Below are 14,107 nucleotides of genomic sequence, written 5' to 3'. Positions count from 1 at the left end.
CCCTCCCTCCTTTTTTTTTTTTGTTTTTGTTTTTGTTTTTGTTTCCCCTGTTGTCACTGATGTTGTAATGTAATCTAACCTTTTGGCTACATTCAGGTAAATTCCTGGTGTGGAATGTGCCTCACGCACCTGGTGTGGAATGGTCGGGCCAGGGTTCACCAGGGACTTGGGGCCACCTTTCTGCCGTTGCTCCTACTGGTGGTGGGACCTGAGGAGGACCGCCCTCCTTGCGCAGCCCTTTCCCACAATGTCTCAGTCACAGTGGCCTCCAATACCCCCTATTTCTGCCTAGGGATGCACAGAGGAAGGATTTCAGGGGCTACGAAGCCAGGTCAGCACTGCAGCTATGCAGTCCCTGAGGCTGGTGTTGCTCATCCTAAAACCCAGGGGACAGCGCAGGCCCTGTGTGCAGCCAGCAGCAGCACCCCTCCCAGATGGGTCCATTTTCCTGACAAGGAACTGAGGCACCAAGACGGGAAGGGACCTGGGCGGGTCCCTTCGTCACCAGGAGCCCGCTTCCTCATCTGTGGCCAGAGGGCAAATGGGAGGCACCACAGAGCCCATAGGACGGCACTCCTTACGGGCGGCATGAGGAGGGTGGGCATTTGGTCACAACTCGCCCTCTGCTAATTATTTAATTAATGAGTGACTGGCAACCGTTGGTTGGATGTGTCTCTCCTGCCTAGCCTTGAGCTCTACGCGGGCAGGGCCTGGGTAAACCTGGTTCGGGTGCCAAGCACAGACGGAGCCATCGGTCGCCGCACGCTCTCCGTGCCTGACACCCCGTGAGTCGGCAAGGGCACCAGGACCAGGACCCAGGCGTCCCCTCCCCTGCGCGGGGCGGGGGTCCACCTGTCCACCAGCGAATCCCTGGGGCCCTGCTTCTCCTGGCCTCACCCCCAGGGCTCAAGGACAAGAACAAAAGGCAGGCACAAAGGCATGAGTCAGCGAGGAATACTCGCCTGGAGGAAGGAAGCCGTGTGCGGCCGCACGCGCTCCAGGCCTGCGGTCTCAGGCATGGTGGGACCCAAACCACTCCTTCCAGATGGGCAGAGAGGAAGTCACAACCAGCCGGGGCTCTGAACCCAACCGCATCTGCTCCACCCCCTCTACCCCCCAAGGCACCCTCTCCACCTACCTGACGGCCCCTTCACCCAAACAGCTTCGGGGCCCCTCCTCTGCAAGACCGGAAACCTTGTAATGACATTTATCATTCAGTCACCGTTCAGGAATTAAAACGACTTAAATTAACAAATGTCCCTTATACCTATTGGTTATGGAGCATTTACTGTGCCCGGCACTGTGTTAAAGGGTGCATAAACTTATAAACTTATAAACACGCATAATGTAATTTAACCAGAGAAGTATTATTTATCACTCCCAATTTACAGCTGATGATTCTAAGGCATAAAGAACCCAGACAACTGTCCTAAGGGCATTTGGCTAGCCCCTGGCAGGGCAAGCTCTGACCTGCAAGGCTATACTGTCTACTTCAAGGGAGCCCATGGCGACCGAGCCCTCCCAGTACTGGCACCATAGATGAGAATCTACCCCAAGCCCGTGAGGAGGAGCCTGGAGGAGGGACCCCAACCCAGCCTGCCACGGGCGGGGCCCAGGGAAGGGTGTTCCTGGCTGCAGGGGGTGGTCTGTGGGTCCTGCGAGGCCTTTCAGAGTCTGGAACTTGACCCAGAGAGCCTTCCAGAGGTTCTCATCCAACCCCTTCCTTGCACCATGGGGAAAACAGAGGCTCAGAATGGAGGCTAGACTGAGCCCCCATGCACAGGGCTGGAGTCTCAGAGGCCACACAGGGGACTTAGGAAAAGGGAAGGAGAGCAAAGAGGCTCTGCCCCTAATCTCACAGGAAGTATGCTGAGCCCCACCCTGGGGGGCTGCAGGCCAGACAGGCAGTCCAGCCCCCAGACTGCAGGGCAAGGCCCAGAAGCAGCTCCTCTCGGATTCTGCCCCTATCTCAACAGGAAAACAGGAAAGCTGAGCTGAGCGGCCTGCTCTGGCTCGGATTGTAAGTTTGTCTCCCAGGTGCAGGCTGACTCTCGGGTCACTGAGAAAGTAACCCTTCTGCTACGAGAGGGGGCCCCGCCTCCAGCCACAAAGAAATGAAGAGTTTCTGCCGGGCTCCCTGTGTTCAAACACCCAGCTCAAATCCTCTCCCACCCCTGCCAGCCTCCTTAAGAGAGGGGATCGCTGCACTTTAGAGACGGAGGAAATGAGGCCCAGAAGGAAGCCCCTTGCCCAAAGGAGCCGTGAGTGACTGCTGAGCTGAGCCGGGAGGGCTGTCCTGTGGCCAGGCTGGGCAGTGGCCCCCCTCCTCGCTTCCCGGCAGCCTTAAATATGGGAGTGGGGGCGTAAGGGGAGGGTAGCTTTGCCTTTTTTAATCCACCACAACACCTCACTGTCTGCATGGGGACAGGCCTGGGCTGTCTCCTCAGACACAGGCCTATCTGTAAGGCCAGCACAGGGCTGCCTCTCTCTCACGGAGGGCTTGTTTACTCGGTTTTCAAAATTATAACCTTTCCGGCCCCACCCAGGCCAACGGCTCCTTCCCTGACCAGTCTGGGGCCGTCCATGGGGACAGGGATGGAGAAGACCCTGTGCAGGGGTCAGGGGCCTGCGTTCCCATCCCAGCTCCGCAGCCTCTGACACGCTAGGTATGTCCTCTGCCTTGGTTTTACTCAGTCATGAAACGGAGGAGGGTTGGGGTAGATGATCACAAAGGGTCCTTCCCGGCTAGAAGGAAGAAGGGTCTAGGCCAGAAAAAGAAAAGCAGACCCTGCCCATTAGCAAGCTCGAAATTCAGGGCGAGCGGGGAGCTGTGGCCCGAGGAGACCGCGAGCAAACCTCGGGCAAACCTTCCCCGCCGTCCCAGCGAGGCCCAGCCTCCCAAAGCTGAAGCCTTATTCTCTCTTCTCCCTGCCTCACCTCCCACCAGGGAACCCTTCCAAAAAACAAAAACGCAAAAACAAAAAGTGGAACAGAAGTACAATTGTCAGCTCCCTCCCCCTCTGGATGTCCGGATCACCCCTGAGATCCCTGGCAGGCCACGGCAAATGACAGCGCCCCCCCCACCCCAGACTCAGCTAAAACGGAACTGCCATTCGCCTAGCACCTTCCATGTGCGGAGAACAACTGCCTCCCAAGAAGCTTCACACGCCAGAAGCAGGGCTCACCTTCCCATTTTACTGACAGCTCAGGCTCCAAGGGGGAGAGCAACTTGCCCAAGGCCACATAGGGCTCTTGGTGGCAGAAGCCGGCTGCCTCTCAGGCAAGGCCAGACATGCTGCCTCTTGAGCTGGGCTGACCAAGTGGTTTAAACCAACATGCACTTTGGAAAACATAAAGATCCTCTGTCTTTGTAACAGAAACCACATCACATCCAGCTTAATGGAAACTTTGTGGCTGGCATGAGTCCCATGAGATCGGGGCTCATGTCAACGCTTCATCCCCACCACCAGGCTCGGGCCCGGCATAAGACAGCTTTCATAGAGGGAGTGCTTCCTTCCACAGCAAGAAGGCATCATGGAATAAATATCACACCTTCTGCTTCAATGCAGCCCACGGCCCACAGGCTCCAAGAGGCTGGAGCTAGAAGGGCACTACAGATTGTCCCAGTGACCCATTACACTGACAGGCAAAGCAAGGCCAGAGAGGGAGAAGGACCTGCCAAAGGTCACCTGGCACCAGCCCTGAGGCTCTCACTTCCCAGTCTGTACGCAGAAAAGGCTGCCAGCAGGTACGGTGATTAAAGGTGGGTGGAGCACAAAAGTGTGAGCGGTCTCCTGCCCAAAGGACTCTTCTTCTAGAAGATTCTGGCTTAACAAACTTGGCTGGACACAAAGAGCTCTGTTCAGCATGAGGCGTGAGGAGGCTGGACAGCTGCTACAGTTGGCTTGGCCACAGATATGTGGGTGGGAGAGCGGGCTTCACACTTTGCCGACCACAATTCATTCTTCTGCTGCCCCTGCTGGGCGCCCAGTTGCCCACTGGAGCCCACGGCCTGCACTTTGGATTGCACCAAGAGGAGGGACACCCCTGGCCAATGTCCCATCGTGGACCATACACACAGGAAGGACGGATGGCAACAGGAGTCAGTGTTTTGTTTTTTTTTAAGATTTTATTTATTTATTTGAGAGAGCGAGAATGAGAGAGAGCATGAGAGGGAAGAGGGTCAGAGGGAGAAGCAGACTCCCTGCTGAGCAGGGAGCCCGATGTGGGACTCGATCCCGGGACTCCAGGATCATGACCTGAGCCGAAGGCAGTCACTTAACCAACTGAGCCACCCAGGCTCCCCAGGAGTCAGTGTTTTCTTAAACGCAAAGAGCTCTGTGCGCATCACCTCCTCGATGCCTCACAACCTAGCAGGTCTGGGCTACCATTATGCCCACTTCACAGATAAGAAACCTGCAGCCCAGAGAAGGCAAGACACCTGCCAAATGCCAGGGTAGTTAAGACAGGATCTCAAAACCAGGAGCTTAGAATCCAGAGCCAGCCCTCTTCCCACTCTGCCCTTGGAAAGGAAGAAGGTTCTCATACCCAGAGCTGCCTAGGAAGGACGTGAGTCTGCCATCATTGGGGGAATGAGAGCAGAGGCCGCAGGGCCACTGGCTGCTTTGATGAGACCACCTACGGGATCCATCAACGGCACAGGGCTGACAAGAAGAGACACCAGATCTCCCCGGCCTCGCACATCACCATCACAGAGGCCTGGTTGCTCCGTCTCCCCCCGAGGGGCCCCACTCCCATCACACTGGTCCAGACCATCCCTCACCACTGGGCTCTCCTCCACTAACCCTCCCTCCTAAGCTTCCCCAGGACGCTGGGGACAAAGTCCCCTCCCCCCCAAGGCCAGCCCCTCTCACACCTTCCCACAGAAGACCTGCCCTTCTGAGAACACTCCTCGCTCACCCAGCCAGAGAGTGCCACGTGGGCAAGAGCCACGGAGCAGCGCGCCCCAGCGTGTCCCTGGTGCCTGGTACAGTGCCTGGCACACTGGTGCTCAGTGACTACTGACTGAAAGGATGAAAGAAAGAAGGCCCGAGCACGTCTGGGAGCAGAGCTCATCACACCTCTGTGGGGTCCCCCAGGCACCCAATGGGGATGTTCCACTTCAACTTCTAACATCAAAACCCTCCCAGCCCTGCCTCTGGAAGTCACCTTGAGACCCCTAGGAAACGATTTTCAGTGGCAAAGAATTCCCAGGAGTCGATACTGGGGTCACAGATGGGGAGAAGAGGCACAGAGAGGCCCAGCCATTGGTCCAGAGTCACACAGCAAATGGTTAGCAGGACCAGGCTTGAGACCCACAGGCCTAGCTCCAGACACACGTGGCCGGCCAAGGGGTGGGTGTCCCCATCTGTCTTCCTCTTTTTCCTTTTCAACCTGGGGGCACATGGCACAGGGTGAAGGTGCCCGCGGCCACAGGACCAACCTGACACACGTCCCTCAGTGAAGTGCCACGCTCCTAACAGCATCGTGTCCTCGCCGCCCCCCAGCCCCGTGTGCCGTACCATCCAGAGAGCGACTCCTGACCTCGCGCCCTAAGAAGCCGGTGCTCTCGTTCTCTTTTACAAAGGACACCGAAGCTCAGAGAGGGTAACTGACTCACCCCAAACGACCAGCCCCTCCAGGGGCAAAGCTGGGACTCAAGCCCAAGCAGCCTGACTTGCCCCGAACCTCTCGACTCCCCGCTTTTTCTAACTCACCATCCACTCTGTCACCAGGCAGGTCCCTTCACTTCTGTAGGCCACAGGTAGCACATCCCTAAACCTGGACGGTTCCTAGGGGGTGGCACCCGGTGCCCTGCTGAGGTGGGCACTTCCTGTTCTTCCAGTTTTGAATCTGTGAGATCAGAAGATTGCAGCTCTTCTGTGACTCAGGCCCTAAGATTCTACCAGGAGCGGGGCGTGGCTCTCTCCCACCCTGCAGGGTTTTTAAAAGCTAGGTATGCGCCTTCCTCTTTCCTGAAAACTCTGCCCAGCACTATCCAGAGAAAAACCCTCCATCCACAGGCAGGGAGGTGGAAGGGGGCAGGGCAGAGGGAAAGGAAGAAGTGGCTCAGGAATTTCTGCAACCGCAGGACGATGCCTGATGCCTGCCGCAAGGAGACCCACGGTGAGTGAGTCATGAGCTGAGCCCGCGGAGGAGGACGGGGCCCCGCAGAGGAGCATGGGACTGGTCAGAGAGTGACTTGAGTCTCAGACTGAGTAATGTCGGGAGGGATATATTTGTGCAACCCACGGGGAGCCTCTGACACACGCCGTTCCGTTCCCCTCCCAGGCCCTCTGCCCCCACCGGGCCTCTCTTGGGGGCTTCTTCCCCCGTTGTCCTCCGGCCCAAACTGGGCACCAGGAACCATCCCATCACAGGAGAGCATGGTTTTAACAGCTAAGGCCTTGGACTCCCAAGTCTGGGCCTGCCACTACCCTGCCCTGCCCTACCTTTAAATGTTGGGATAGGGCACGGAGGGTAAGGATTCAGTGTGATAATGCGGGCACAGGCAGGCCTGGCACATAGTAAGTGTTCAGTTAAAGGATGGCTAATCTCACGGGTATCGTTCAGAGCCTGATACGGCCCCTCCCTACTCTATCAGCCACCTCCCTCAGGCAGAAGACCCATGAGTGGAGTCCCTGCGGGCCACAGGCTGGCAAAGCAGCCAGACTTACCCGGTCACACACAACCAAAGGCCAATGTCATCAGTCCCTGTCCCCAGCTCACAGACATCCCCTTGGAGCCTACTGCCCCTGGAAAGACCCTCAGAGGTGCTGCAGCCTCCCAGAAAGGAGCCTCCCTCGAAATGCCCAGATTGGTGGAAGCAGGCTGGAGGAGAGTAGGTCAAGGGCATGAGTCTGTCTTCAGCAGGGAAGCTGACCAGAGCAGGAAAGGAAAAAAACACAGTGACTCAGTTTGCCCCTGAAAACCAAATGTCTAGTCACAGTGGGACACGGCAATATCCAGCATTAGGGGTAAGGCTAAGAAAATGTCGTACGGATGGCCTCGGGTGGGACACGGGACAGCCTTTGGCAATGCTTGCAGGGGGGCTGTAGAGGCCAGGGAGAGACGTTTATTATAAACCGTTTGGGGAAAGGAGCAAGACAAAAATTGAGTCATGGTCTCAGCAATGTAGAACAATAAACACAGAGGAGAAATACTGCTAAAAAAATGGAGTGGTGCTCGCAGGATGGTGCTGAGTGATTCCCAGCCCCGTCTCTGAATGTCATTCCTCAAGCGGTGGGAACCATGGCCCAGTTTGGGCTTAGAAAGGTCTCTTTGGCCGTGTGGCCGTGTGTGGGGGAAGGATGCAGGGGTGAGGCCAGAGCTCAGGCCTGGGCGACGGGAAAGGAACAGAGTGGAGGCTGGATGGAGAGGCAGAGCAGGGTCAGTGCCAACAAAAGGCGCGTTCTATGAGACTGACACAAGAGCAGAGCAGAATCCCCAGACGCTTCACCCCCAGGGGCTGACCCAGACCTTGGCTAAGGGGCAGAGGCCCAGGCGGGGCTGGGCACTGTTTCCGGCCAGCCTGGTCCCTCTGCAAAGCCCCAGGGCAGCGACTAGGAAGGCACGCACCTGGGGGGGGCGGGGAGTGCGAAAAGGGACACCCTCCTCCCTTCACACTGGGGACCTGCAGCCCTTTCCCAAATGTGGAGAGGTAGGTGCGCAAAATCAATTTGGAAAAAAGGGCATTATTCATTTTGCTCAATAAATAAGTGAGATACCCTTTTTCTCATATCCAACTGCCAAAAAGGGTGATAACACTTGTACTGAGGTACTCTGTACCAACGAGAGGGAGTTTCAAACATTTACAGCCTTTTCAGAGGCCTGACACCAGAACCTGGCCCGGGACGAGTGCAAGGTTTGGTCAGTGTCCCGAATTCCTGCCCAACACTGGAAACCACCCAAATGTCCGTTGATGGGGGGGGGGGGGATGAGGAAATAAATGGCACCATGCACAGAAGGAAACCCACCCACAGAAGTTCAAATGGGACCAACTCATGTGCTCCGTCACAGAAAGATGTTCACAACAGACAGAGTGAAAAAAAAGTCCAACCACAAAGACATATCACTGGGGCTCTTCTTATAGCCAGAGCTAAATGTGTGTGTCCGCAGAGACGTGTGTTTGGACACAGGGACACACCAAACTCCAGCAGTTTCTCCTGAGGGGGGGAGCGAAGAGAGAGGACACTTTCTCCCCTTACACTCCTACGTGGCTCGTGCATGCATTCCTTGTGCACCCAGCCGACATGAGCAGTGGATGCCCAGGGTGGGGAACAACCAGGGGAAAGGGGAGTGCCCACTAATGGGCACAGTGTTTCTCTCTGGAGTGATGAAAGCATTCTAAAATTGACCGTGGGGGCGCCTGGGTGGCTCAGTCATTAAGCGTCTGCCTTCGGCTCAGGTCATGATCCCGGGGTCCTGGGATCGAGCCCCGCATCGGGCTCCCTGCTCCGTGGGAAGCCTGCTTCTCCCTCTCCCGCTCCCCCTGCTTGTGTTCCCTCTTTCGCTGTGTCTCTCTCTGTCAAATAAATAAATAAAATCTTTTAAAAAAATTAAAAAAATAAAAAATAAAATTGACTGTGGCCATGGTTGCACAATTCTGTGAATACACACACACACACACACACACACACACACACACACACACACAAAACCCAATGAACTATACACTTCAGTGGGTGAATTGTCTGGCAGGTGAATTAGGTTTCAATAAAGCTGCTATTTAAAAAAGAATTAGCAAAGGGAAAGGTGAGCCCAGCAGAAGGGAGGAACACAGGTACTGGCAAACTACCTTACCAGCCCTTTCAGGTAATAAATCTTAAGGGCAGTTTATGTATTGGGGGGCGGGCGCAGTTCACTCGGCTCCCACCGTTTCATCCCGGCCAACAGAATTTCCAGAGGGGCTGAGTCCTTCAAAGCTGTCCCGGAGGCAGAAGGGCCCCCCTAGGCAATGCCAGGATTCCTGCCAAGGGCACAGCACCCAGCCCCTATTGAGCAACAGTAAGCTCCCTCCCTCACCTCTTCTGTCTTAGCTTTGGTGGCAAAGAACCCCTCCTATAGCACCAACATGGGCCACCCAGACCCTTACATTCTCATCCCAGCCCTGTCCTCTGGGCCAGATGGAAGGTGTGGGTTGCCTAATCCCCCACCTCTCCATGTCCTAGCTCCTTCCTAGTCATAGGGGGGCCCCATCACTGCCCTCCACACCCACTCAAGATAGCCTACATCCATCTCACACATCTGCCAATGCACAAAAAACGTGGAATTCAAGGTTTCTAAGAACCCTGGTGGATTCTTGCATCCAAGGAACCAGTATCCACCCTGAGGCCGGAGACCGGACAAATCTCAGAGAAACAGGACCTAAACCACAGCGACAATTGTCACCCTTCGCACTCCAAACACCTGGCCACTCTCCTCACCTACTAGAGAATCGACAACAGAGTAAATGACAATTGTCAGGGGCCTGGGTGGCTCAGTCGGTTAAGCGTCTGCCTTTGGCTCGGGTCACGATCTCAGGATCCTGGGATCAAGTCCCACATCGGGCTCCCTGCTCAGCAGGGAGTCTGCTTCTCTCTCTGCCTGCCGCTCCCCCTGCTTGTTCTCATTCTCTCTCTCTCTCTCCCTCTCTCTGTCAAATAAATAAATAAAAACTTTAAAAATAATAAAATAAAATAAAATAAAGGACAATTCTCAATAATAATGGCAACTGTTTGCTGAGCACTTGCTATGCCCCAAAGCACTGGGCTGAGTGTCTTACCAGCATTATCTCATTAAATCCTTGCAACGGAGTCCAGCAGGAAACTACTATTATTCCCATTCTACAGATTAAAAAATTGAGATTAAGATGCTGGCCCAAGTTCACATCAGCTAACAGAATGTGAAGTCAGTATTGGAAGCCTGAGCCGGCCCGAATCTGGAGGAGATTCGGGGGGAACATTTGGGACCCTTAGACTCTCAGAGCCAGAAGGGACTTCAGCCATCAGGCAGCCTACAGCCTTCAGTTCACAGCTCGGGAAACTGAGACCCAGAGAGAGTAAGTGACTGCCTGAGGTTACCCAGGCCTCCTGGCTCCCAGGTCAGGGCTCTTTCCTCCACTCAAGCTCCCTCCTGAAAAGTAGGAGGGAATCATCCTGCCACCAGCCCCACGGGGCTGCTACTGTGAGAACAAGCCCCTGCTTGCCAGGGGCTTTGAAATCCCAGGATGAAAGGCACCGTGGCAGCAAAATGGCACCTGGGCAGGAGTGTGCCTGACCTCTGCCAGGACTTGTAGGCTGGCATTCACCTGCTCACCTGCACAGGGTGGGCACAAAGCTGCAGGGGCCACCCGCCCCGCCAAGCCACAGAACCCCAACAAGCCTGGAGCCCAGAGCACTGCGGGGAAGGGATGTTCCAAATGTTGACGTTTCCAAAGGGGTGGCCCCAGGTAGGGAGGGCTCTGGAATTTTAATTGTCTGGCATGAAAGTGCTCACTGCTTCTTGGGTGGGGTGGGGAGGGTGCATGGATCACTGGAGGTGGCAAAGGCTAGCTTTCATTCCCTCCAAAAGAAATTTCTAAGGTGGCTTGCTTCCCTGGAGGGGGCTAGAGGCTTTCCCCTGCTTCCAACCTCCCAACCCTGACTTAAGATGCTCCCCCAGGTGAGCCTGGACCAGGAATTTGAGGCATTTGAAGAGGGTTATTAATAGCCGTGAAGTGTTAAGAAGAGGGGCCAGCAGGCTGAGTGGGCACAAGCCTGGTATCCACAAAACAAACCCAACCCTGTCCAGGAGAGGACACTTCACCTTTTGTGGTTTCAGTCTCCACCCGTGTAAAATGGGGGTGGGTGGGGGGCTGCTGGCAGTTCTCAGCCCAGGAGGTAGAAAGAGGGGGGAGAGCGAGAGTTGGGTGTGGGGAAAGGAAAAACCCCACCAAAGAAGGAGCGGCACACCCCACCCAGGCCGGGTGAGGGGCCCCAACAGGAGGTCGTGAATGGATGGACTGTTACAGAGCCCCAGGAGGCTGCCACCGACAGGGAGGGGACAGGAAGGCTCCGCCCCGGCTTTCCTCCTCCCAGAGTCCAGGCCTCCTCCCAGCCCTATAAGGAGGCTTTTCCAGGACTTAACCCCCTGCTGCTCTGAGGCTGGAGAGAGTCTGACTCATTTCTACCTCACCCTCACCCGGGCACCCAGGGCCCTGGCCCAAAGGGGGAACTCGGGCGGCAGGCCCAGTATCACAGTCACTGGACAACCCTTCCTCGGCACCTTCTTTGTGCTCAACTGCGGGGCCCTGGAGACACAGAGTTAAGGGACTGGTCACCTGGTCACTCTTCTCAAGGGGTACAAGCAGACAAAACACAGCTGCTGAAATTTACAGGACTGCAGGACCCATCAAGATAAATGTAGGCGGACACAGTGCTCTGGGTTCACTGGACAGAGAGTAGCAAATTCAAGAAGAGGAACAGATAACTCCTTCCATCGGCTGCACCCACCCCCACACCCCACATGGAGCAGCACCCCATGCATGGATGCCTCCTCTACCAGGCCCTGTGCTAAGCAAGCTACAGGAAATAATGTCTTTCAACAACTCATTAATAAGAAATTATTCACCCCGTTTCAGAGAGGACAAAACTGAGGTGCCAGGCCATGAAGAGACTTCTCTAAGACCTAACGGCTGGGAAACAGATGCTGGGATTCCACCCAGGCAGCCTCACCCAGGGCGGGAGAGGTGAACCACAAAAGTGAAGTTTCCCAGGCAGTCTGAGATTCTCACCCGACCTCTCCATTCTCCAGGGTAGGGGGAGGAGGGGTCCCGGACCCTGCTGCGACCCTGGGGGTCAGTCACCCTTCTGAGAAGTGGCCACTGTGCAGTGACAGGCTGGGAGCAGGGATGGCTGAAGGAGGGGGCTGAGGAGGCTGGGCTCCAGCCCTGACCAGCCCGCCCCCCCCCCCCGCCCCCGGACATGCCTGCCAGCAGGAGCACCCTGCTTGAGCCTGAGTCAAAGGGCAGGGGTTCTGACCAACTCTCTTGTGCACCCCATCTATCCCTAGCCCTACTCCCCAGGCTCAGTCCAGGCATGGATGGGCCTGTCCCTAGAAGCCTCAGCCACGTGTACTAGGGCTGGGGCCAGGATGAGGTGGGGGCCGGGACAGTGCGGGAGGAAGATCAGGACACGCTGGCCGAGTGGGCCACAACTTCATCAGGGTAGTGTGTTGGGGGGCATTCGAAGGGGCCGGCTCGGAGGGGGTTCCAGTAGGGGAGGGGGAGGTTCGACTTCCCTCGGGAGGGGGAAGGGCGAGCTCATAAGGGGGCAGGAAGGAGCGCCCAGACGTGGAGGGAACAAGCTAGACGCAGGACTTGGTCCCCGGCCACTCCCGCCTTGCCCCCGGCCTGATTTCCCCGAGACCCCGGCCCGGCGCCGCGGGCGGACCGGGTTGGGGGCGTGGCCCGGGGGCTCCCCGCTGGACCTCCGGAGCGCTGCACCGCGCTGGACTCACCTGCGATGTGCTGGCGCCGGGCGTCGTCCAGGTGCGTGGACAGCACGTCCCCCATGGCGAGGAAGAGCCGCGGCCCGATCCGCCCGCCGCCCGTCGCTACACGCGCCGCTCAGGAGGACGCCGCTGGAGCCATGCAGCCGGGCCCGGCCCGCTCCCGCCGCCCCTCGCTGCGGCCTCCGCTCTGCCCGCGCTCCAAGCCCCGGCCGCGTCTGTCCCGTGAGCTGCCTCCGCCCCGCGCCCCAGCCCGCGGCTCAGCAGCCCCGCCGCGCCCCGCCCCGCCCCGCCCCCCGAGCCGAGCCCCGCCCCCGCCGCGGCCGCGGCCGCTGGCGGGAGGGCGGGGGGGGCCGGGGACGCCGGGACTGCGGGCGAGACCCGGACAAAGACCAGTCGGAGAGAGGGAGAGCGGGGTGTGACGCACTGAGGGGCGCACCGGACCCAGGCCGAACCGAAGAAAGAGATGGGGCTGGTGGGGGCATCTGAAAGAACGGGGAGTGCCCTGGGGGGCTCCAGCCTGGGGTCACCTCCTCCCCTCTCCGCGCGGGAAGAGAATCACGCCGAGCAAGTCGTGGGGAACTGGTAGGGGACGCCGAGGCCGAAGTGCGGGAACTCGGCGTTTGCACCCCACCCCTCCCGCCCTGCCCGCCGCCTCCCGCTCTCAGCAAGTTCCTGGCCTTGATCCGACCTGCCCCAGAAGGTGTGCCCGCCTGTCTTGCACAATCTTTGCAGGGAAAGGGGAGGTGGCAGGGAGGGCTCGGGGCCCAGAAGGCACCCCCGGTGCCAGGGCCAGGCGGACATTCCTCAGGCTCAGCATATGGGTAGTTCACTCGGGAGGTGGCTTGTGGGACAGGGCAGGTCAGGAATGGAATAAACAATAGAACTTTCCAAAGATTCAAAACCCACGGGCCTGCATGGTCTGTGGGTATCAACTGGGCCTGCGGGGCTGAGCATGGGTGGGTCCTGGTACCACAGGAATGTGTTCCAGTCCTACCCTCGCCACCTCCCAAGCCAGGAGGGGAAACAGGTTACCAACTGGGATTCCTAAAATCATGGATGGGGGTGGCGGAGGCCTTCCTTGGCTGCTGATGCTCAGACTTCCCCTTACTGTGTCCCAAAGGTCATCCAGTTTCTGCTTGCTTACCCTGGTGACCGAGTACTCACCACCCATGTATCCCACCCTGTAATTGGGCAGATCTTACTGTAGGTGTGACAAAGGCAAAGAATGGTGGTAATAAAAGTTAGCATTACTGAGCACGGGTACTTCAGTCCTGTCTACACTACCAGTGGTAGGTTTGAAGTTGATTAATGTGATACTGGCACTGATTCAGGCAGTCAGTGGCTTACTGGTCATTCAGCATACAGGTGATAAATACCTGCTTGCTAGGCCCTCTGCAAGATGCGGGGGTAGGGGCAGGGTGGGTGGGTGGCTGGCTCGGTCCCACCAGCGGAGGATTCTTAATCCCGGGTCCTGAGTTTGAGCCCCACCTGGGGGGTAGAGTACTTAAAGAAAACTTAAAAAAAAAAAAAAAAAAAAAAAAAAAACATGCTGGGGTTGGGGAAAGAGAAGTTGCCCAAGCTGTCCTACTGGCTCTGTGACCCAGGACAAGTGGCATTATTCTGAACCTCAGTTTCC

The 14,107-nt window shown here is 57.1% G+C and overlaps 1 protein-coding gene across 1 annotated transcript in view; it reads right to left on the bottom strand.

Moving 5' to 3' along the window:
* Positions 1–12,719, bottom strand: part of NIBAN2 (niban apoptosis regulator 2) — a 51,369-nt gene extending 38,650 nt beyond the window's left edge. The window contains exon 1 of the mRNA XM_035723775.1: positions 12,478–12,719. Coding sequence (XP_035579668.1) covers positions 12,478–12,532 — 55 coding nt within the window. The 5' untranslated portion in view covers positions 12,533–12,719. The remainder of the gene's footprint in view (positions 1–12,477) is intronic.
* Between the last annotated feature and the right edge of the window lie 1,388 nt (positions 12,720–14,107).

This window comes from Zalophus californianus, chromosome 13 (assembly GCF_009762305.2).
Source record: "Zalophus californianus isolate mZalCal1 chromosome 13, mZalCal1.pri.v2, whole genome shotgun sequence".
In the NCBI taxonomy this organism is placed as follows: domain Eukaryota; kingdom Metazoa; phylum Chordata; class Mammalia; order Carnivora; family Otariidae; genus Zalophus; species Zalophus californianus.
This window is presented reverse-complemented; position numbering and strand designations above follow the sequence as displayed.